General features: G+C 40.7%; 7 protein-coding genes and 2 non-coding genes across 9 annotated transcripts; 8 read left to right on the plus strand and 1 right to left on the minus strand.

Moving 5' to 3' along the window:
- Positions 1-908: 908 nt before the first annotated feature.
- RO3G_15261 (uncharacterized protein) lies at positions 909-1,625 on the plus strand (the record flags this gene model as incomplete). Its single annotated transcript, XM_067669845.1, has 1 exon — positions 909-1,625. One exon carries the CDS (start codon positions 909-911, stop codon positions 1,623-1,625), a length of 717 nt encoding a protein of 238 aa, XP_067525946.1.
- A 1,130-nt stretch (positions 1,626-2,755) lies between these two features.
- On the plus strand, positions 2,756-2,941 carry RO3G_15262 (uncharacterized protein; the record flags this gene model as incomplete). Its single annotated transcript, XM_067669846.1, has 2 exons — positions 2,756-2,773; positions 2,822-2,941. The coding sequence occupies 2 exons, from the start codon at positions 2,756-2,758 to the stop codon at positions 2,939-2,941; spliced, it is 138 nt and encodes a 45-aa protein (XP_067525947.1).
- RO3G_19191 lies at positions 2,927-3,000 on the plus strand. The gene has a single exon. It is a non-coding gene; the product is annotated as a tRNA-Val (tRNA).
- A 1,733-nt stretch (positions 3,001-4,733) lies between these two features.
- Positions 4,734-5,170, plus strand: RO3G_15263 (uncharacterized protein; the record flags this gene model as incomplete). The annotated part of the gene is made up of 2 exons (XM_067669847.1): positions 4,734-4,741; positions 5,047-5,170. 2 exons carry the CDS (start codon positions 4,734-4,736, stop codon positions 5,168-5,170), a joined length of 132 nt encoding a protein of 43 aa, XP_067525948.1.
- A 2,652-nt stretch (positions 5,171-7,822) lies between these two features.
- On the plus strand, positions 7,823-8,181 carry RO3G_15264 (uncharacterized protein; the record flags this gene model as incomplete). The annotated part of the gene is made up of 2 exons (XM_067669848.1): positions 7,823-7,851; positions 7,992-8,181. The coding sequence occupies 2 exons, from the start codon at positions 7,823-7,825 to the stop codon at positions 8,179-8,181; spliced, it is 219 nt and encodes a 72-aa protein (XP_067525949.1).
- A 3,417-nt stretch (positions 8,182-11,598) lies between these two features.
- Positions 11,599-11,670, minus strand: RO3G_19192. Its single transcript has one exon. It is a non-coding gene; the product is annotated as a tRNA-Cys (tRNA).
- Positions 11,671-11,870: 200 nt separating this feature from the next.
- On the plus strand, positions 11,871-16,477 carry RO3G_15265 (uncharacterized protein; the record flags this gene model as incomplete). Its single annotated transcript, XM_067669849.1, has 2 exons — positions 11,871-12,802; positions 12,862-16,477. 2 exons carry the CDS (start codon positions 11,871-11,873, stop codon positions 16,475-16,477), a joined length of 4,548 nt encoding a protein of 1,515 aa, XP_067525950.1.
- Positions 16,478-16,967: 490 nt separating this feature from the next.
- Positions 16,968-19,231, plus strand: RO3G_15266 (uncharacterized protein; the record flags this gene model as incomplete). The annotated part of the gene is made up of 2 exons (XM_067669850.1): positions 16,968-17,899; positions 17,959-19,231. The coding sequence occupies 2 exons, from the start codon at positions 16,968-16,970 to the stop codon at positions 19,229-19,231; spliced, it is 2,205 nt and encodes a 734-aa protein (XP_067525951.1).
- Positions 19,232-19,790: 559 nt separating this feature from the next.
- Positions 19,791-22,240, plus strand: RO3G_15267 (uncharacterized protein; the record flags this gene model as incomplete). The annotated part of the gene is made up of 2 exons (XM_067669851.1): positions 19,791-19,801; positions 19,942-22,240. The coding sequence occupies 2 exons, from the start codon at positions 19,791-19,793 to the stop codon at positions 22,238-22,240; spliced, it is 2,310 nt and encodes a 769-aa protein (XP_067525952.1).
- Positions 22,241-22,507: the final 267 nt, after the last annotated feature.

Below are 22,507 nucleotides of genomic sequence, written 5' to 3' on the forward strand. Positions count from 1 at the left end.
AATGCGTGATCAAAAAAACTAAAGCAAATATACTAAATTTGGAAGTTGGTTCCTAAACAGTAACAATTTTACGTGTTCAAAAGAACTGGTTTTTTTTTCCCTTGTTTTGTTTCAGAGAGCATATTTAACATTGCGGATACAAAAGATAAAAAAGAAAGCTCAACAACGGTTCAAATGTAAGTTTATAAAAAAAAAAATAATAACAACCAAGTCTAATGTTGGTTTCTTTTTTTTTTTTTTCTTTTTTTTACATTAGGAATTCCTAATGGTACACATTCGGATGACGAACATGAGACTCATGGGCAAATTTGTTCTTTCCAACTTAAAGAAACTATAAGAATATCAATCTTATATTACTGCTTGTTGCTAAAAAGTTCTTTTTGGTAAAGAAAGTTGTCATTGCTAACATCTCTAATGGCTAATGGCTAATGGCAAATTACACCCATGTACAAACATAAAGTAAGTAATGAACTAGTATAAGCTTAAAAACATATATTCTTTTATTACAGTGGGTCAAAAAACTGCACCAACGCAACTCAGTTTTTCGGAAATACCAGTATAGCTCTGTCAGTTTAAAAGTAAACATTACGAAACTTGGAACAAAACGAGTTACTACTGTTACTATTTATTGACAAAAGTTTCAAGGTCAGATGCGGAGTATTGATTTAAAGAGCACTCAGCAAAAAGAGGAGGTCGGTTGGTGCAGTTTTTTGACTTTTAAAATGAAAAGGTATTTGATATCATATGTCCGGACTGAGACTATTCCAGCAAATTTAATCGAATTTTGCTGATGCTTAGTCACACTGGGGACCTGAAAATAAAGTTTTTTTTGCAATTGTTTTCTTTTTTTTTCTTTCCTGCTTTACCCAAACCCATTGTACATCGTCAGTATCTATCCATTATTAGAAATGCCCAAAAAGCTTCCATCCGATATTCAAAACAGTATCAAAGTATTATTAGAGAACAGTGTTGATCCTGCAGTCATTGGGAAACGAGTTGGAGTGCATAGAAATACCGTCAATAGGTATGCAAATAAGTGGATACACGATAGAATACGTAAAAGAGGAGGTAGACCGAGCATTGTGGCAGAGTCAACACGTCCATACATCAAGAGACAAGTGCTCACAGGTTGTTTGAAGGCTGTCAAGGATGTGCAAATGAAGTTGGAGGAGCTTGGACACCCTATGTCGTATCAATCGGCAATTAATGTCTTACATTCAGTTGAAATTTATGCTGAGATCAAAAAGAAAAAGCCATTATTGACTGAAAAGCACAAGAAGGCTCGATTAGTATGGGCTAAAAAGCATCAATATTGGACAGTACATGATTGGCGACGTGTCATCTTTTCTGATGAGACGAAAATCAACATTTGGGGCTCTGATGGTTGCAAGTATTACTGGAAAAGAAAATGTGATCATTTACAGCCTCACCATATCGACGTTACTGTGAAGCATGGAGGCGGTGGTCTCATGTTAGGGAGTTGTATAACCAGCGAAGGACCTGGATACGCATGTCAGATCTATGATGGCACCATGAATTCAGAGGAATACCAAGAAATCCTTGGTACAAGTCTAAAAGACACTATGGAGTACTATGGTCGTAGCTGGAAAATGTCGGTATTTTAGCATGACAATGATCCTAAACATCGATGAAATTCTACAACACAATTGATGAAGGTTAATGGCATGATTTATATCGACAATTAGCCATCATAAAGTCGAGACCTTGATCCTATTGAACATATATGGTATCATTTGAAGTTAAAGCTGAGCATGTATGATAATAGGGCGACCAGCATCCATGAACTGTGGCAAAGAGTCAAAAATGAATGGAATTCGTTTACTAAGGAACAATGCATCAAATATATACACAGTATGCCAGACAGAATGCAAGCAGTCTTAGCAAAGAAGGGTGGATCCACTAATATTAAAAAAGTCAAAAAACTGCACCAACCGACCTCCTCTTTTTGCTGAGTGCTCTTTAAATCAATACTCCGCATCTGACCTTGAAACTTTTGTCAATAAATAGTAACAGTAGTAACTCGTTTTGTTCCAAGTTTCGTAATGTTTACTTTTAAACTGACAGAGCTATACTGGTATTTCCGAAAAACTGAGTTGCGTTGGTGCAGTTTTTTGACCCACTGTATATCTGTCATAAAAAATAATAAAGCAATCTATTTATTTGATAAACAAAAGAGTTTTGTATGTATTTGTTAATTATAACTGCCTTGTAACAAAATGTTAACAGAGCTTCTTTATTTTTTTTTTTTATTCGTTTGTTATGATGTAATAGCATTTGCATAAATATAAAGTATATTTGTTGTTAGAGTACTGTTTTCATTTGAACAATGAACTTTTTATTGCTATACTTTTTTCTTTTCTTTTTTTTTTAACTTAGTCTTTTTTTTACCAGATTTTTTTTTTCCCAAACACGACTATTTTGTTACGTTCTGTAACACGTTTGTAATGACCTAAGCTAAAAATCATAGACTACCTTCCTAATATGTATTCTTTTGAACAAAATAATCGCAAAATGCTTTTGATTTCCGCATTTTGCCCTCAAAAATAAAAAAAACGAAGATATCGGTCTTTCAACGATAGAGGGAACAGGATTTCCAAAAAAAGACCATTTGAAAAAAAAAGACACTTTTTTAAAACATGAATAACTTTATGAATACTTACGCTACAAAAAAAACAAAAGTATTGTTCAATTTCTTTATTTTTTTCGCACCTGAATCTTTTTTTAAAATTCGAAAATGACCAATACAGCGAAAGTTAATTTTTTTCATTTAATCAAAGACGTCAAAAACGTTGATTATTAGATACAACAACTGATTGTGGATGTTGAAAATCACCAATTATTTGCAGTGGCAGTGAGGAATCAAAGGCGACTCCTGATCAAAAGGCGTCTTCGTCAAAAGAAAAGTGGTTTCTTGGTGTAGTTGGTTATCACGCCTGTCTAACACACAGGCGGTCGCCAGTTCGAGTCTGGCAGAAATCATTTTTTTTCTCCTTCCGTCTTTTGTCGTATATTTTTATTCTATTGTTGTGACAAAGAAGTCAAAATATGAAAAAAAAAGACAATCATATTGTTGCACTGTGATGTAACACACAAAATACGAAAAAGGAAACCCCTATGGTTATAGGAGAGATGCTATCTCAATAGCAAAGGAATTCAAGGACAACAAAAAAAAGAAGAAAACAAAAGAAAAACCAAAAACAGCATAAAAGTATGAAAATCAAAAAACATATAAATATCAGTATCTTTTTATAAATATTTCAATTATTATTATCTTATCCTATTATCTTACCTATTATTTTACATTACCTTACTTTATCACAATAAATATCCTTTGAATCCAAATATCTCTTTATTTTATTTGTATAAATAGGAAGAACCAATAATCCCTTGAAACTTATATTTCATTGTAAATCCCTTTTATTTTATCTTTACTTTACCTTTATTCTTTTTATTCAATTCAAGTCTGATCAACTTAATAAGATCTGGTGGTCACTTACACTCAAATATACATCTATTCAATTTTACTTTTTTGGATACAAATTATATTCAACACCTTATTCAAAACACGATATATTATATTAACAACTTACCTCAATCCTATCTAAACCCTGAAATATAAAGATTTCACAGTGACAAAGAAGTCAAAAAATGAAAAAAGTCAAAAAAATGAAAAAAGTCAAGCAAATGAAAGAAGTCAAAAAGAAAAAAAAATTTAATATAAATATCCCAACTATTTAGATGAAGAAAAAGGACAGTACAGTTCTACTCACATTTTATTTTATATATTTTATTCAATAAACAGGCAACCTTCTCATAAAAAGTTCCTGATCCCTTTATTTTTTTTTTTACCTTTACCTTTATTTGATCTTAATAAAAAGATCTGGTGGTCACTACAGTACCTTACTCTAAAAATTTCAAGAAAAACTTCTCTAAAACACACAACCCAAACCAAACATACTACAAAATAACATTGTGATGTCACGTTGTGACGAAATTATAGATCCTTTTAGTCAAACTGTACCACTTGTCAAAGAAAGCTCGGACCTGAACTAAGTTCATATTCTCAAAAATTTTGATAACTCAATGAAATTGAAAAACTCAACAAAATTCACAATTCAAAGGAAAAACACAAAAACCCAAAAACAGCACAAAATCAAGAAAACCAAAAACATATAAATATCAACAATTTACCAAGCATCGTTATTATTATTATTATCTTACCTTATCCAAATAAATCACCTCTGAAACAAAATACTTTTTATTTTATAAACAGGAAGAACCAATAATCCCTTGAATCATATACTTCATTGTAATCTCTTCTTTTATTTTATCTTTTACACATTACTTTTACTTTTATTCAAATCAGTCTGATCTACTTAACAAGATCTGGTGGTCACTCTACTCAAGCGAACTTATAACTCGAATTATCTACTCTATTTGGAACTTACTTTATCCAATACTTTATTCAACTATTAAAACTTTATATCAATAACTTACAGTGGGTCAAAAAACTGCACCAACGCAACCCAGTTTTTCTGAAATACAAGTATAGCTCTGTCAGTTTAACAGTAAACATTACGAAACTTGGAACAGAAAGAGTTACTACTGTTACTACTTGTTAACGAAAGTTTCCAAGTCCGATTCGGAGTACTGATCTAAAGAGCACTCAGCAAAAAGAGGAGGTCGGTTGGTGCAGTTTTTTGACTTTTAAAATGAAAAGGTATTTGATATCATATGTCTGGACTGAGACTATTCCGGCAGATTTAATCTAATCTTTCTTATACCTGGTCACACTGGGAGCCTTCAAATAAAGTTTTTGCAATTTTTTTCTGTTTTTTTTCTTTCCTGCTTTACCCAAACCCATTGTACATCGTCAGTATCTATCCATCATTAGAAATGCCCAAAAAGCTTCCATCCGATATTCAAAACAGTATCAAAGCATTATTAGAGAACAGTGCTGATCCTTCAGTCATTGAGAAACGGGTTGGAGTGCATAGAAATACCGTCAATAGGTATGCAAATAAGTGGATGCACGATTGAATACGTAAAAGAGGAGGTAGACCGAGCATTGTGGCAGAGTCAACACGCCGATACATCAAGAGATAAGTGCTCACAGGTTGTTTGGGGACTGCCAAGGACGTGCAAATGAAGTTGGAGGAGCTGGGGCGCCCTATGTCGTATCAATCGGTAATTAAAGTCTTACATTCAGTTGAAATTTATGCTGAGACCAAAAAGAAAAAGCCATTATTGACTGAAAAGCACAAAAAGGCTCGATCAGCATGGGCAAAAAAGCATCAATATTGGACAGTACATGATTGACGACGTGTCATCTTTTCTGATGAGACGAAAATCAACATTTGGGGCTCTGATGGCTGCAAGTATTATTAGAAAAGAAAATGTGATCATTTACAGCCTCACCATATCGACGTTACTGTGAAGCATGGAGGCGGTGGTCTCATGTTATGGGGTTGTATAGCCAGCGAAGGACCTGGATACGCATGTCAGATCTATAATGGTACCATGAATTCAGAGGTATACCAAAAAATCCTTGGTACAAGTCTAAAAGACACTATGGAGTACTATGGTCGTAGCTGGAAAATGTCGGTATTTTAGCATGACAATGATCCTAAACATCGATGAAATTCTACAACACAATTGATGAAGGTTAATGGCATGATTTATATCGACAATTAGCCATCATAAAGTCGAGACCTTGATCCTATTGAACATATATGGTATCATTTGAAGTTAAAGCTGAGCATGTATGATAATAGGGCGACCAGCATCCATGAACTGTGGCAAAGAGTCAAAAATGAATGGAATTCGTTTACTAAGGAATAATGCATCAAATATATAGACAGTATGCCCGACAGAATGCAAGCAGTGTTAGCAGAGAAGGGTGGATCCACTAATATTAAAAAAGTCAAAAAACTGCACCAACCGTCCTCCTCTTTTTGCTGAGTGCTCTTTAGATCAGTACTCCGAATCGGACTTGGAAACTTTCGTTAATAAGTAGTAACAGTAGTAACTCTTTCTGTTCCAAGTTTCGTAATGTTTACTGTTAAACTGACAGAGCTATACTTGTATTTCAGAAAAACTGGGTTGCGTTGGTGCAGTTTTTTGACCCACTGTATATCAAGCCTACCAAAACAAGAAAGCATTATCGAATCTCACACTGTCTTTTCTTTTTATTCTATTGTAACACGCAAGAACAAAACGGCGGAATTTAAATCGTTGCAATTTATAACGAACGCCTTACAGTTTGCAACGAATACTTTACACTATACAATGTAACGAAAATGGCAATGAAGATGCACAGAGATTAGCCGAGTCAAGTCAAAAAGATAAAAAAAATTAAAAAAAAATGAAAAAAGTTAAAAAGATAAAAAATGTTGAAAATATAAAAAAGGTCAAAAAAATATTATACATACAGTAGGTGAAAAAAGTGTTGCAACCTTTCCAGAAATCGCACTTTTTCAGCTTAATCTCCTTACCTAGACCAGTCTACGCTTACAAATTCATATAATGTTTAGACTAATGTCGTGGCTGCTACATACTTCAATTTCGCTCTCCTGTTTAAAGCACAGCTGGAAAAACTTGATTGGCTATGTTGCGGATTCACAATTTTCTATATTCAAAAAACGACTACTTATCATTCTGTTTAAAAACCAACCTGAAGTGTTTTTAAGTATTTAAAATATGAACAAAGAAGAATTAACGAGACCGAACAATAGTTCTAAAGTCGAATACTTTTATTAAAGAAAGATTCCAAGGCTATTTATATTAGTTTGAGCAAGACCTGAGATTAAATGACAAGAGATAGTTACGACCGATATGATTTGACATGTATAAGAAAAATTTTATAAACTGATGTAAATAATCAACTGTTGAGATGAAAGTGATACTTGGCTGTTCAGGGCAGTTGGTAATTATCAGGATCTATTCTTATTCAAACTCATTTGTAAAGATTTAGCTTAGAATGATAAGACTGTTATCTTATTGACATGTCAAAACATGACACAACCAACTTCTCTAAGGAAACCAGTGCTAAGTCATTCTCAGCTAGAAATGTGTTACCCTTTATATTATTCTGATGTAAATAGATGGATTATTTTCATCAATTTTTCCGCACTTATCCTCAATTTATTTTTTCATACTTTTTTACACAAAATGCCATCTGCTTCATCATCTCGTAGCTAAGATGGTATGAAGTCTGTGTTGCATAGTAGCAGGACAGTTGCTGATATTTATGCCGAGCTCCATATTTTCCCATCACTTGTTTATCGATATACAAAGAAGCTAAAGGTCAATATCTCAAGCAGTCAGCGGGGTAGAGCACCAATTGTGCCTGATGTTACCAAGAATTACATGGAAATCCAAATCATTGGGGGACAGCTACAGATAGCCAAAGATGTGTATCGACTGCTATTGGAACCTGGGCTCTCTATACTGCATAGTTCGACAGTTAACGAGTTAAAATCAATGAACTTCCATGCGAAGCTGAAAAAAAAGAAGCCATTTTCGGCAAAAGAGCATACGAAAAGAAAGCTATCTTAGGCCAGAAAGTACCGCAGCTAGTATATTGATTCATGGCGACAAGTAGTCTTTTCTAATGAAGTGAAAATTAGTATATAGACATCTCATAGTGTCAAGTACTACTGCGTAAGACCAGGCGATGCTTTACGTCCAACCACCTGGACTTTGCAGATAAGCATCTACGTGCGCAATTATTTACAGTAGGTCACAAAACTGCTGCAAGGAATCCATTTTTCTTGGTTTTTGTAGCGCACATCCTGTTACAATGGCACAAACTGCCTCTGTTCCCACATAGTAAATCTTCTACATGTCTTGAAAAATCCGAAAGAGTTTATGCCCTATTGGATAAGTATTGAAGGAAGTATGAGGCGCGCAATTGAAAAATTTGAAAAAATGAAAATTTGAACGGAATGAACTTATTTATTAATATTTAGTTGGTCCTACTTTTCTATTAATAATCTCTTGAGTTCTTTCCGGAATGTTATCTACATGTCCTTGGCAAAGATCTTTATGGAAGTCATTTCATATTTCATCAACTCGTTCCCAAAACACATCCATGTTCTTTGCTCTATATTCGTAATAGTTGAATTTCAACTTCAATTGATGTCCTACGTGCTCGATTGAATTTAAGTCGGGGATCTAAGCTGGCCAATCGCTAATATACCGCACTTGATGGTTATCTAACCAAGCTATTGTGGATTTTGCCTTGTGCTTTGGACAATTATCATGCTGAAAGTAAATGTTGGACCAGTTGAAACTGTAGTATTGCATAGTATCACGAAGCGTAGTGTTCAAAATATGCTGGTAAACACCCGAGTTCAAGTTTCCATCGTAAATTTAGCAAGCATATCCTGGTCCTTCAGAGATTATACAACCCCAGGGCATCATTTTGCTAGCTCCGTGATTGATTGCAAAATCCAGGTCATGATGTTGAAGAAGGTCACTTGGCCGTTTCCAATAGTGATCAGCATCATCAAAGCCCTATACGCTGAGCTTGGTCTCATTAAAGTAAACGATTTGTTGTCAGTCAACCATTGCCTAATCCTGATGCTCCTTGACCCGTTCTAACTGATGCTACGTATGCGTTTTTGTCTGAAATGGCTTCTTTTTTTCTATCAGAAAATGGAACTCCATTGATTTCAGTACGTTAATTTCTGACTGGTATGAGATATCATAGCCAAATCCAACCAGCTCCCGGTACACTTCTTTAGAAGCCTTTAGAACCAATTCCATGACTTTTCTTTTGATTAACCGCTTCGTCACTTTGGAGACTACTGTAGGTCTACCACCTGTGTTTACTGTCCTACTTGAAAACAGCCGTCTAGAGTATCTACTAACAGTTGATTAATGTAATCCAGGCTCCTTGGAAATATCATACATTGATGTGGATGCGGTTAATGCCTGTTTGTGATCGTTTATTTTCTCCTCTGACAGCCGTTTAGGCATGCGATTGACGATAGGGTAAAAAAGAGAAATAATTTAAATAAGGGAATATAAAATTCAAAATAAAGGAATTGTAAGCGCTTTTATATACTGGCATCATTCTAATCATGTCAAGAATGTGAAAAATTATGATAGCAACCGGTTGGGTCGTATTAAAATTCGTCATTTAAAACATATGTGAACAAGTAAAAAATGTCGGATGTTCATAATACTACCTTTAGCGATCTCAAATTCCACTAATAACCATTGCCCATATCCGATAATCGACGAATAAATGCACTTTCTATTGAGGTACAAACAGTCAAGGTTTGAGATAGTTTGGTGCAGTACCCATGGACAACCAACTGTAAAACCTGAATTTTGCAATTCCTTGCAGCAGTTTTGTGTGATTTATCCAAGAATAAAAAGGAACAAGAGAGGACGAGACTCGATAAAGAGATTGTTTTATTTAATAAGAAAATTGTACTCTATTTATACTTTTCATACACGGATAATATTTCATGTCATGGATTAATAATTAATGAGTATGATATAGCTGATGACAAATAGATAAGGGTTACGTGTTCTTCTATTGTTATATTTGTCATAGAATACTCGTATATGATTGACTGCGGCTGACTGTGATTTAGTTCCTGGATTTAATGTAGTTTAACCGTGCAATTACGCAGCATCTTATCCTTAATGAAGATTATCCGAATTACCTGTAGCTTGTCTATTGGATACATTTACATGTAGCTTATTAATACTGTTTTCATATCGAGTTATGAATGATGGATACATCATTGTGACCTACTGTATGTAGAGACATATAACTAAAGCCGTGGTGGATATAGGTGTTAAGCTTACGATGGATAGTAAATTCAGAGGTTTACCAGCAAATGGTTGGTATCAAATACATGAAAATGCCACAGTAGCACAGTTTTGACAAGTTTCAATTTTACCTTTAGTTAGTTAAGGACCCTAAACAGAAGTTGAAATTGACAATCAAATACTTGGCTGTGACCAACATCTAATGTATTAACTATTAGCCAATGTAAAGTCTAGACTTGTATCCAATAGAACACGTTTGGCACCAGCATAAACTTTAAATCAGAACTTATGACACACATACATGTGACGTTGATTATCTATGGGAAAACGTTGATATGGAATGGAACAAGTTTATTATCTATCTTTGCAAACAATATGTAGATACCATGCAACTAAGAAATGAAGCTGTTATTAAGGCAAAAGAAGAACACGCAGCTTCTTAATAAAAATGTCGTTTTTTTGCAAAAATCAGAATATGGAATTTCTCACATATCGTAATCCTTTCCTCCTCAGCTAGTATCACGTAAGTCATTTTAATAGCATTAATATAAGTACAACAGAAGGTACTTTTATACTTTAACAGGAAAGAAGCTTCTGTGCATTAGTTTGTCTGGAATATGGAATTAAGCGAGAATTGAACTAAGGTTGCAACACTTTTTTCACCTACTGTATATGTATAATATTTTTTTTTCTTTTTAGCTTTTCTTATTTTTTTGACCTTTTTTTTATATTTTCAACATTTTTTATCTTTTTAACTTTTTTCATTTTTTTTTAATTTTTTTTATCTTTTTGACTTGACTCGGCTAATCTCTGTGCATCTTCATTGCCATTTTCTTTATATTAGTTCAAATCCGAACTTTCTTTGACAAGTGGTACAATTTGACTAAAAGGATCTATAATTTCGTCACACTACAACAAAAAAGTGTGACAATACAGCGCTATTGTCGTGTTCTTTATAGTAATGTATGTAAAAGGAAATATAAGTATATGGTCTTAAAGATTAGGTAGTAGATAATTGTCCTTTTATTTCTAATAATTATTGGGTCTATTTATATTACTTTACAGAACTGAGGTATATACAAGTATTGTCATAATTCATGAGTCATGTTGATATTGAATATAAACAACTGTAATTTTCTTTAATAAATTGCTTGTTTGCGGGTTTAGGTTTTTAAGTATGTAAGTTTTGTCGATAGTGACCACCAGATCTTGTTAATAGTAGATCAAACTTGTTAGAATAGGTTAAACTCTTGAGGCTTAGGAATAGGTTTACAATGAAGATTATTGACTTCAAGGGACTTCAGTATTTAAAATAGAACACGGACCAAATGGTTTCAATTGAACGCTTGATGGATTTATTGTTTTATAAAATGAAGAAAATATAAAAAGAATATAAAATTCAAAAGTAAAGTGAAGTGAAGTGAAGTAAAAATAGGGATAAGATATAAGGGTATTTATATGTTTTTGGTTTTTATAATTTTATGTTGTTTTTGGTTTTCAAGCAAAAGAGTTGATACTCCGTTTTCAAATAGGTTGTTACGCAAAAGTTCATTTCCTAACTGGCGTGGTACTAAAAAAACTTGACTGTATATCTTTCACAACTCTCTTGTGAGTCATAGCTTGTAACTTGTTGAACATGAACTTCATTAAAAGGAAAGCAACACAAATATCCATATATAGAATAAAAAGATATGACACTATTAAAAGATATATTTGCAGAACAATGCAAAGAATAACGAAGCGCCAAACTTCACAATCAACTCCGGTTTACTGCAAATACTAATGCTAAGAGGAATCCGTGGATTGAACACGGGACCTAAAGATTTGCAATCTTCCGCTCTACCGCTGAGCTAATCCCTCACTTTTCTTTCGCTTTTGGTTAAAAAGGTAAACTTGTTTATTTTTCGAAAAAAGCCGATAACTCCGCCAAATCAAGCCATCCATCTCCAATTTTTACACCATTCGATTCATCTTTAAAAAACACACCTTTTGGTTTTTTTAATTTTTCGAATACACCAAGTCTATATCACTTTTTTTCAGTTTCAAGTTTATCAAAAACGATGGGACCTTTACGAAAAAACTTGGGGTCAAGGATCCCCAACGCCGCCGCCTCAACAAACTCAGCAAATTCAAATGCTGACGTCACTCTTCAGTCTTTGGCTGCTGCTTACCAAGATCTGACTGCCCGCTTGAGTGCCTTAGAGCAGCTCCAGCTTGAAAACGCTCGCTTGGTCGAACTCACCAAGAATCAGGCCAATGAAATTGATTCTCTGCGTGCCCAACTGGCCGCACAAACTGCCGGGACCCCTATGGACACCCCAAGTTCAAATACCGCTGCTTCTTCTTCTGCTTCTCTTGCTGCCAATAATGGTGCTAAAGTAACCGGTTCTTCGCCCCCTTTGGGTACTGCTGCTTCTACATGGGCTACTGTTGCTTCACGTGGTTCCAAGAGCAAACTCCGTCGCCGTGCTGCTGCTGCTCGAGGCTTCCAACCTGCTACAGGTGAACAAGGCTTCGACTATGTTTATATCCCTCGGTCTCGCAAGATGTCATATACCGAAGCTCGTCGTCGTCTTGGTCGTTTGGGTGTTGACACCTGGCGGGTGTTAGACGTTTCGTTCCCCGCCCACTCAGTTGTTGGGCTACTTGTACATCTTCAGTACAAGCCTGCTCTCGTCGCCTTGCTTGAAAAAGCAAAGATCAAGGTACTGGATCAATTCGATCCCTTGGATCCCAATCACCTTGCTGACCCTGTTTTTGCCTCTGCGTCTCTTGAGGTACGTCAAGAAAAGATGGCGCACATCTCGAACGAGCGTTGTCTTCGTACCCTTGAGCGCTTGCGCTATCCTGTTGCCGTTGCTGTCTCTCGCTTCTTCTTGGCTAATGCCATGGTGTCTGACGAGGCTGTCTCTGATGTCTTGGCCCCAAAGCAAGATCGACCTGTCTTCCCTCGTCACCCTGATCAAGCCGACGATGAAATGCTTCTGGATCAGTATGATCAAGACCGTCCCGCCTCTCGATCCAGCTTTGGATCATTATAATGATGAGTAGTAATACTTGTCATTATAATGCGTCCTCGGTCTCTGCCTCTGGTATGGTCCCAGATTTGCTCACTCCTTCCTCTCCTTTGGTTTCTTATGGCTCTCATGGCTCCCATGGTCCGTCCGCTCCTTCAAATAATACATCATCACTCGTTCCGCTCACCATCGGCTTGTGGAATGCCAACGGTCTCCAGGCTTCCACAGTCGATGACCTCCTCCGTCACTGCCAGTCGTTCTCGTTGGTATTTATAACCGAAACCTGGTTGCTTCCTCCTGCTCGCCTTCCGACCTCATGGCAGCAGTTTCATCTCTATGGTTCTCCTGTTGCTGGTCAGTACCGTGGTTCAATGGGTGTCTCTGCCTTGGTCTCTCCTCGGTGCTCACTGCCTGTGGTTGAATTCCCGGTGAACTGTAAGTATGCTCTTGGTCTGCAGTTGGGTCGTTCCTTACGGCTCATCTGCCTCTACTTGCCTCCTTCATTACCTACTGCTGAGGTACAGTCTGTCCTGGACTCTTTGCCACTCACTGATGATACAATCATCTGCGGTGATCTTAATGCTCGTCTTGGTCGTCTTGTTGGTGACTCTCGTACTAACATGCGTAGCTCTGTCCTTCGTCGTTGGTGCGACGACCATGGTCTCAACATCCTGAACAAGACTCTTGCCTATGGTATTCCAACATACCTGACTTGCCGTGGTCATGCTGAGGTAAGCAGCATTGTAGACTACTACATCACCAACATGCCACTGGTCCATTCAGCAAATATCTCGGTCGCCTTGGATCTTTCTTTGGGGTCAGACCATAAACTGATGTCTCTCTCTTTTGAGTACTCAGTCCCTGTGGTCCCTTCCACACCATCTCCTTCTTCTGGTCAAGTTCGTCGACTTTGGAATCTGTCTCGTTTAAAAGAACCAGAAGTTCAGAAGCTGTACGTGTCCACCTTTTGCTCCTTGTCTGCTGCTTTGCTTGACCAGCTTCAACAGCTGTGTTCAAGTCCACCGTCAACACGTCCACCCATTGACCATCTTAACGATGAACTCAATGCGGCCATCTACTCTGCTCTGGACAAGTCAGTTGGATCTCGTGTCTCCCGACCGAAGCAATGGAAAAGGTTCTGGACCTCTCAACTACAAGCCTTGGCTGACCGTCGCGACTGGCTCTACCGTAAGTGGCGTTGGTCCCTTGGGATTGACAAAGCTTACTGGTGGGGTCTCCATCAAGAAGCTCATGTCCGTTTCCGCACGGCTGTCAAGCGTGCAAAGCGAGAATCCTGGCGTGCCTTTTGTGACTCCCTCGCTCGTGGTGACTTTTCTGCTGCGGTGCGTAGGGTCAAGCAAGTCCATAACCGTCGTCGTCCTCAAGTATCATATGCTCATCCTGATGGTCCCGTCGCTGGTGCCAACGCTATGCGGAATCATCTTGCATCCGTATACTCTGGCTCTGGTCTACCATCCAGTCGTCCACCTCCTCTTCCATCACCTGATGATCATGTCCCCTTTGATCTTGGTTCCATTTCTGAGGATGATCTATCTGATTCTGGTCTTGGCTCTGGTCTTGGTCTTGGTTCTGGCTCTGGCTCTGGTTCTGGCTCTGGTCTTTCTTCTTTTTCGGCTGACTCTGTTGCTGATACTATGCGTCGCCTACCTCTACGCAAAGCTCCTGGATCTGATCATCTGCGTACAGAGATGCTTATCCCCATTCGTAAGCAAGTCGCTGCTATCCTGGCTCGTCTCTTTGATATCTGCTGCCAATGGTCATACACTCCTTCTCTTTGGCGTCATGCGCAGGTCGTGCCTATCTACAAGAAGGGCGACCCTCATCAACCGTCAAACTTCAGGCCAATCTCCTTGACGTCCATCATTCGCAAGTTGTTCGAAATGTGTCTCTTTCCGTTCTTAGAAGATGTCTCGCCTCCTCTGGACATTGCTCAAGGTGGTTTCCGTCCACAGCGTAGTGCTCTTGACCAAGCCCTCTGCTTGCATGACTTGATGCAAGAGTACTATCGTCGAAAGCGTCATTTCCCTGTTGTTGCTTTTCTTGATATCAAGGCTGCGTATGATACCGTCGACAGACGTGTCATATGGCAATCCCTCTTGGCTGTCAATGCTCCTTTTGCTCTGGTCTCTGTCTTGGCTCATCTCTTTGATGATGTTTCAATCTCGGTCCTGCTGTCCAACCAAGTCTCAACACCATTCACACCGAGTACAGGTGTACTTCAAGGCTCTGTCTTGAGTCCACATCTGTACTCGATTTACATCAATACGCTGCCTGCTCTTCTTCGTTCTGCTGCCACGCGTACAACAACGATGGTTTCGTCCTTGTCTCCTTCTGGTCCTCCTGGTCCTTCTGATTCTGGCTCTTCTGGTTCTGGTCTTGGTCTTCCTTTTGGTCCGTCATTGGATGTCTCCTCTTTGTCTCCGTCTCCCACAGCCATCAACTCCCTTCTTTACGCTGATGATGTGGCTATTATTGGTTCTGCCAGTGAAGTCAAACAAATGCTTGACCTTGCCCAAATACATTCACAAGTACTTGGCTACAGATGGAGTCCTACCAAATGTGCCATCCTTAATGCTCCGGATCCGACGTCGTCAAGATACGTCCGTCTCACATTATACGATGAAGACATACCATCTGTTGATGAGTTTGTTTACCTTGGTGTCCCATTCGTCCGCAATGGTATCTCTCCGTCTCGTCTGGTTGCTCACCGCAAGCCTGGTGCTCAACTGAAGATGGCTCAACTGTCTGCTATTGGTGCCAATCGGTCTGGTTTCTCGCTGCTGTTCTCTTCTCGCCTCTATGCTATGTTTGTACGTCCCAAGTTGGAGTATGGCCTAGCCATCTCTAAACTACTCAAGAAGGACTATGACGAGCTAGAGCGCGCTCAAAGCCGGTGTCTGCGACTGATCGTTGGTGGCCACAAGACCTCGTCGACAGTTGTGCTTCGACACATCTGCAATCTGCCTTCGATGCGTTTCCGTGCTGATACCTTGGTATTGAAGTTCTGTCTCCGTGCCCAGACCTTGCCTGATGACTGTCTCTTGTCGCTTCTCTCTTCTTCTCTGCCATCTTCACTACTATCAACTCTTCGCTCTCGACGCATTGTGCTCGATCACCCACCAGAAGTTACGGCTCCTTCACGGCTTAAAACCTGGTTACATGCGTATCGACAGCAAGAGTTTGATCAGTTCCTGGCCTCGACACAGCAAGTCTTGATTCGTGCCTGTCGTCCTGTACTGCGTGTGGATCCAATCCTGTATGTTCCTGCTTCGCGTGCTGATCGTAGTCGGCTTATACGTTGGCGTATGGGTTGGCTACCTGGTGATCCCCGTCCTTGTGCTTGTCTGTTTGGTCATACCACTCGTGCGCATCTCATGGTTTGTCCTCAGGTCCCATCAGCTCTCTGGTGTTGTGTTCCTTTCCCTCCTGCTGGTTCTACCGAGCTGCACATTGACTATCTCTTGTCGTTGTTGCCTGTTTCTCCTTCTGCTCGTTGTCCTCCGTTCTGGGTCAGTCTTTGCACTATCCTTTGGCACTTTGATCGTCTCTGCAACCCTGACGGTGACTACACCAACGATCCTCCACCTGGACTGCTTTGGCATGAAAGGTCGCTCTCCTCGTCTCGGTGAAATGTGTTCGGATCTTCCCTCTGGCTTCTACCCCCCACTGCCACAGCTTTTAGTGCACGATGCGGAGGAGACCATGGATTTGATGATCTACAGAATAGCTCTTTTGATATCTCTTTTTTTTGGCTGCTTTTATCTCTCTCCTCTTTTTTGGTCCATCAAATGGTCGCTAGGACTTTTTTTCGCGTCATGCATATTCTCTTTTTGTACTTTGATTAGCAAATAATGGCCTAAAGGTCGATTGCATTAATCTTTTAAATAAACACATAAATTTTCGACTGAGCTAATCCCTCACTTTTCTTTCGCTTTTGGTTAAAAAGGTAAACTTGTTTATTTTTCGAAAAAAGCCGATAACTCCGCCAAATCAAGCCATCCATCTCCAATTTTTACACCATTCGATTCATCTTTAAAAAACACACCTTTTGGTTTTTTTAATTTTTCGAATACACCAAGTCTATATCACTTTTTTTCAGTTTCAAGTTTATCAAAAACGATGGGACCTTTACGAAAAAACTTGGGGTCAAGGATCCCCAACGCCGCCGCCTCAACAAACTCAGCAAATTCAAATGCTGACGTCACTCTTCAGTCTTTGGCTGCTGCTTACCAAGATCTGACTGCCCGCTTGAGTGCCTTAGAGCAGCTCCAGCTTGAAAACGCTCGCTTGGTCGAACTCACCAAGAATCAGGCCAATGAAATTGATTCTCTGCGTGCCCAACTGGCCGCACAAACTGCCGGGACCCCTATGGACACCCCAAGTTCAAATACCGCTGCTTCTTCTTCTGCTTCTCTTGCTGCCAATAATGGTGCTAAAGTAACCGGTTCTTCGCCCCCTTTGGGTACTGCTGCTTCTACATGGGCTACTGTTGCTTCACGTGGTTCCAAGAGCAAACTCCGTCGCCGTGCTGCTGCTGCTCGAGGCTTCCAACCTGTTACAGGTGAACAAGGCTTCGACTATGTTTATATCCCTCGGTCCCGTAAGATGTCTTACACCGAAGCTCGTCGCCGTCTTGGTCGTTTGGGTGTTGACACCTGGCGGGTGTTAGACGTTTCGTTCCCCGCCCACTCAGTTGTTGGGCTACTTGTACACCTTCAGTACAAGCCTGCTCTCGTCGCCTTGCTTGAAAAAGCAAAGATCAAGGTACTGGATCAATTCGATCCCTTGGATCCCAACCACCTTGCTGACCCTGCTTTTGCCTCTGCGTCTCTTGAGGTACGTCAAGAAAAGATGGCGCACATCTCTAATGAGCGTTGTCTTCGTACCCTTGAGCGCTTGCGCTATCCCGTTGCTGTTGCTGTCTCTCGCTTCTTCTTGGCTAATGCCATGGTGTCTGACGAGGCTGTCTCTGAAGTTTTGGCTTCAAAACAAGATCGCCCTGCCTTCCCTCGCCACCGTGATCAACCCGACGACGAAATGATTCTGGATCAGTATAATCAAGACCGTCCCGACTCTCGTTCCAGCTTTGGATCATTATAATGATGAGTAGTAATACTTGTCATTATAATGAGTCCTCGGTCTCTGCCTCTGGTATGGTCCCAGATTTGCTCACTCCTTCCTCTCCTTTGGTTTCTTATGGCTCTCATGGCTCCCATGGTCCGTCCACTCCTTCAAATAATACATCATCACTCGTTCCGCTCACCATCGGCTTGTGGAATGCCAACGGTCTCCAGGCTTCCACAGTCGATGATCTCCTCCGTCACTGCCAGTCGTTCTCGTTGGTCTTTATTACCGAAACCTGGTTGCTTCCTCCTGCTCGCCTTCCCACCTCATGGCAGCAGTTTCATCTTTATGGATCTCCTGTTGCAGGTCAATATCGTGGTTCAATGGGTGTCTCTGCCTTGGTCTCTCCTCGGTGCTCACTTCCTGTGGTTGAATTTCCTGTGAACTGTAAGTATGCTCTTGGTCTGCAGTTGGGTCGTTCCTTACGGCTCATCTGCCTCTACTTGCCTCCTTCATTGCCTACTGCTGAGGTACAGTCTGTCCTGGACTCTTTGCCACTCACTGACGATACAATCATCTGCGGTGATCTGAACGTTCGTCTTGGTCGTCTCGTTGGTGACTCTCGTACTAACATGCGTAGCTCTGTCCTTCGTCGTTGGTGCGACGACCATGGTCTCAACATTCTGAACAAGACACTTGCCTATGGTGTTCCAACATACCTGACTTGCCGTGGTCATGCTGAGGTAAGCAGCATTGTAGACTACTACATCACCAACATGCCACTGGTCCATTCAGCAAGTATCTCGGTCGCCTTGGACCTTTCTCTGGGGTCAGACCATAAACTGATGTCTCTCTCTTTTGAGTACTCGGTCCCTGTGGTCCCTTCTACGCAGTCTTCTCCTTCTTTAGGTCAAGTTCGTCGCCTTTGGAATCTGTCTCGGTTGAAAGAACCAGAAGTTCAGAAGCTTTATGTGTCTACCTTTTGTTCCTTGTCTGCTGCTTTGCTTGACCAGCTTCAACAGCTGTGTTCAAGTCCACCGTCAACGCGTCCACCCATTGACCATCTTAACGATGAACTCAATGCGGCCATCTACTCTGCTCTGGACAAGTCAGTAGGATCTCGTGTCTCTAGACCGAAGCAATGGAAAAGGTTCTGGACCTCTCAACTACAAGCCTTGGCTGATCGTCGCGACTGGCTCTACCGTAAGTGGCGTTGGTCCCTTGGGATTGACAAAGCTTACTGGTGGGGTCTCCATCAAGAAGCTCATGTCCGTTTCCGCACGGCTGTCGAGCGTGCAAAGCGAGAATCCTGTGTTTAGGATAGGGGGTTTTAGGTAAAAGTAGTATAACAACAAAGATAAAGAAATACTGTTAGAACTTGGTATCTCTTTATTAAGTTAAGATAACTAAGATTGAATATGATTAATTCTACATGTAAAAAGTGAGAGTATTTATAGACATGATACGGATAAAGAATTAGGACAGATTTATGATCAATTCGACAGAATAGATGATTACTATTTCTAATTATTAGTTTAGCCTGTTCCTAGCTTGTATTGTCAATTATGCTATTGGGATGGTTTCAGATAACTCTGGATGTAGGACTATTTAGGAGACGGTACGGATGAATATAAAATCCTCTAGTTCCGTGATTGGATATTATGGCTAATAATAATATCTCAGTTAGGATAAATGTTTGCGTGACTTAATGATGATCCGGTAAGTAATTGTCATTCCTTATTCAACATGCTCATATCATCAATAAACTATATTACAACCACGCCATACATTTGACTGTGTGAAGTTAATATGAATAAAGCCTAATATAAAAATCTAATCAAAGTCTTTTATTGATCTGTGCTGGGAATAATGTTATAAATGATTCCAAAGTTATGTCAACATATTATTTAGGATCATATGAGATTCCTTTTACTAAAATAAAGTGACTATAATCTTATGTATCCTTAACATCCTGGCGTGCTTTTTGTGACTCCCTCGCTCGTGGTGACTTTTCTGCTGCGGTGCGTAGGGTCAAGCAAGTCCATAACCGTCGTCGTCCTCAAGTATCATATGCTCATCCTGATGGTCCCGTCGCTGGTGCCAACGCTATGCGGGATCATCTTGCATCCGTCTACTCTGGCTCTGGTCTACCATCCAGTCGTCCACCTCCTCTTCCATCACCTGATGATCATGTCCCCTTTGATCTTGGTTCCATTTCTGAGGATGATCTATCTGATTCTGGTCTTGGCTCTGGTCTTGGTCTTGGTTCTGGCTCTGGCTCTGGTTCTGGCTCTGGTCTTTCTTCTTTCTCAGCTGACTCTGTTGCTGACACAATGCGTCGTCTACCTCTACGCAAAGCTCCTGGCTCTGATCATCTGCGTACAGAGATGCTTATCCCCATTCGTAAGCAAGTCGCTGCTATCCTGGCTCGTCTCTTTGATATCTGCTGCCAATGGTCATACACTCCTTCTCTTTGGCGTCATGCGCAGGTCGTGCCTATCTACAAGAAGGGCGACCCTCATCAACCGTCAAACTTCAGGCCGATCTCCTTGACGTCCATCATTCGCAAGCTGTTTGAAATGTGTCTCTTTCCACTTCTAGAAGATGTCTCGCCTCCATTGGACATTGCTCAAGGTGGTTTCCGTCCACAGCGAAGTGCTCTTGACCAAGCCCTCTGCTTGCATGACTTGATGCAAGAGTACTATCGTCGCAAGCGTCATTTCCCTGTTGTGGCTTTTCTTGATATCAAGGCTGCGTATGATACCGTCGACAGACGTGTCATCTGGCAATCCCTCTTGGCTGTCAATGCTCCTTTTGCTCTGGTCTCTGTCTTGGCTCATCTCTTTGATGATGTTTCGATTTCGGTCCTGCTGTCCAACCAAGTCTCAACACCATTCACTCCGAGTACAGGTGTACTTCAAGGCTCTGTCTTGAGCCCACATCTGTACTCGATTTACATCAATACGCTGCCTGCTCTTCTTCGTTCTGCTGCCACGCGTACCACAACAATGGTTTCGTCCTTGTCTCCTTCTGGTCCTCCTGATCCTTCTGATTCTGGCTCTTCTGGTTCTGGTCTTGGTCTTCCTTTTGGTCCGCCATTGGATGTCTCCTCCTTGTCTCCGTCGCCAACAGCTATCAACTCTCTCCTGTATGCTGATGATGTGGCTATTATTGGTTCTGCTAGTGAAGTTAAACATATGCTTGATTTGGCTCAAATTCATTCACAAGTACTTGGCTACAGATGGAGTCCCACCAAATGTGCCATCCTCAATGCACCTGATCCGACGTCGTCAAGATACGTCCGTCTCACGCTGTACGATGAAGACATACCGTCTGTTGATGAGTTTGTTTACCTTGGTGTCCCTTTTATGCGCAATGGCATCTCTCCGTCTCGTCTGGTGGCTCACCGCAAGCCTGGTGCTCAGCTCAAGATGGCCCAACTGTCTGCTATTGGTGCCAATCGGTCTGGTTTCTCGTTGCTGTTCTCTTCTCGCCTCTATGCTATGTTTGTACGTCCCAAGTTGGAGTATGGCCTAGCCATCTCTAAGCTGCTCAAAAAGGACTATGACGAGCTAGAGCGCGCTCAAAGCCGGTGTCTGCGACTGATCGTTGGTGGCCACAAGACCTCGTCGACAGTTGTGCTTCGACACATTACCAATCTGCCTTCGATGCGTTTCCGTGCTGATACCTTGGTATTGAAGTTCTGTCTCCGTGCTCAGACCTTGCCTGATGACTGTCTCTTGTCGCTTCTCTCTTCTTCTCTGCCATCTTCACTACTATCAACTCTTCGCTCTCGACGCATTGTGCTCGATCACCCACCAGAAGTTACGGCTCCTTCACGGCTTAAAACCTGGTTACATGCGTATCGACAGCAAGAGTTTGATCAGTTCCTGGCCTCGACACAGCAAGTCTTGATTCGTGCCTGTCGTCCTGTACTGCGTGTGGATCCAATCCTGTATGTTCCTGCTTCGCGTGCTGATCGTAGTCGGCTTATACGTTGGCGTATGGGTTGGCTACCTGGTGATCCTCGTCCTTGTGCTTGCTTGTTTGGTCATACCACTCGTGCTCATCTCATGGTTTGTCCTCAGGTCCCATCGGCTCTCTGGTGTTGTGTTCCTTTCCTTCCGGCTGGTTCTACCGAGCTGCACATTGACTATCTCTTGTCGTTGTTGCCTGTTTCTCCTTCTGCTCGTTGTCCTCCGTTCTGGGTCAGTCTTTGCACTATCCTTTGGCACTTTGATCGTCTCTGCAACCCTGACGGTGACTACACCAACGATCCTCCACCTGGACTGCTTTGGCATGAAAGGTCGCCCTCCTCGTCTCGGTGAAATGTGTTCGGATCTTCCCTCTGGCTTCTGCCTCCCACTGCCACACCTTTTAGTGCACGATGCGGAGGAGACCATGGATTTGATGATCTACAGAATAGCTCTTTTGATATCTCTTTTTGGCTGCTTTTATCTCTCTCCTCTTTTTTGGTCCATCAAATGGTCGCTAGGACTTTTTTTCGCGTCATGCATATTCTCTTTTTGTACTTTGATTAGCAACTAATGACCTAAAGGTCGACTGCATTAATCTTTTAAATAAACACATAAATT

This window comes from Rhizopus delemar, genomic scaffold (assembly GCF_000149305.1).
Source record: "Rhizopus delemar RA 99-880 supercont3.15 genomic scaffold, whole genome shotgun sequence".
NCBI classification, from domain to species: Eukaryota; Fungi; Mucoromycota; class Mucoromycetes; order Mucorales; family Rhizopodaceae; genus Rhizopus; species Rhizopus delemar.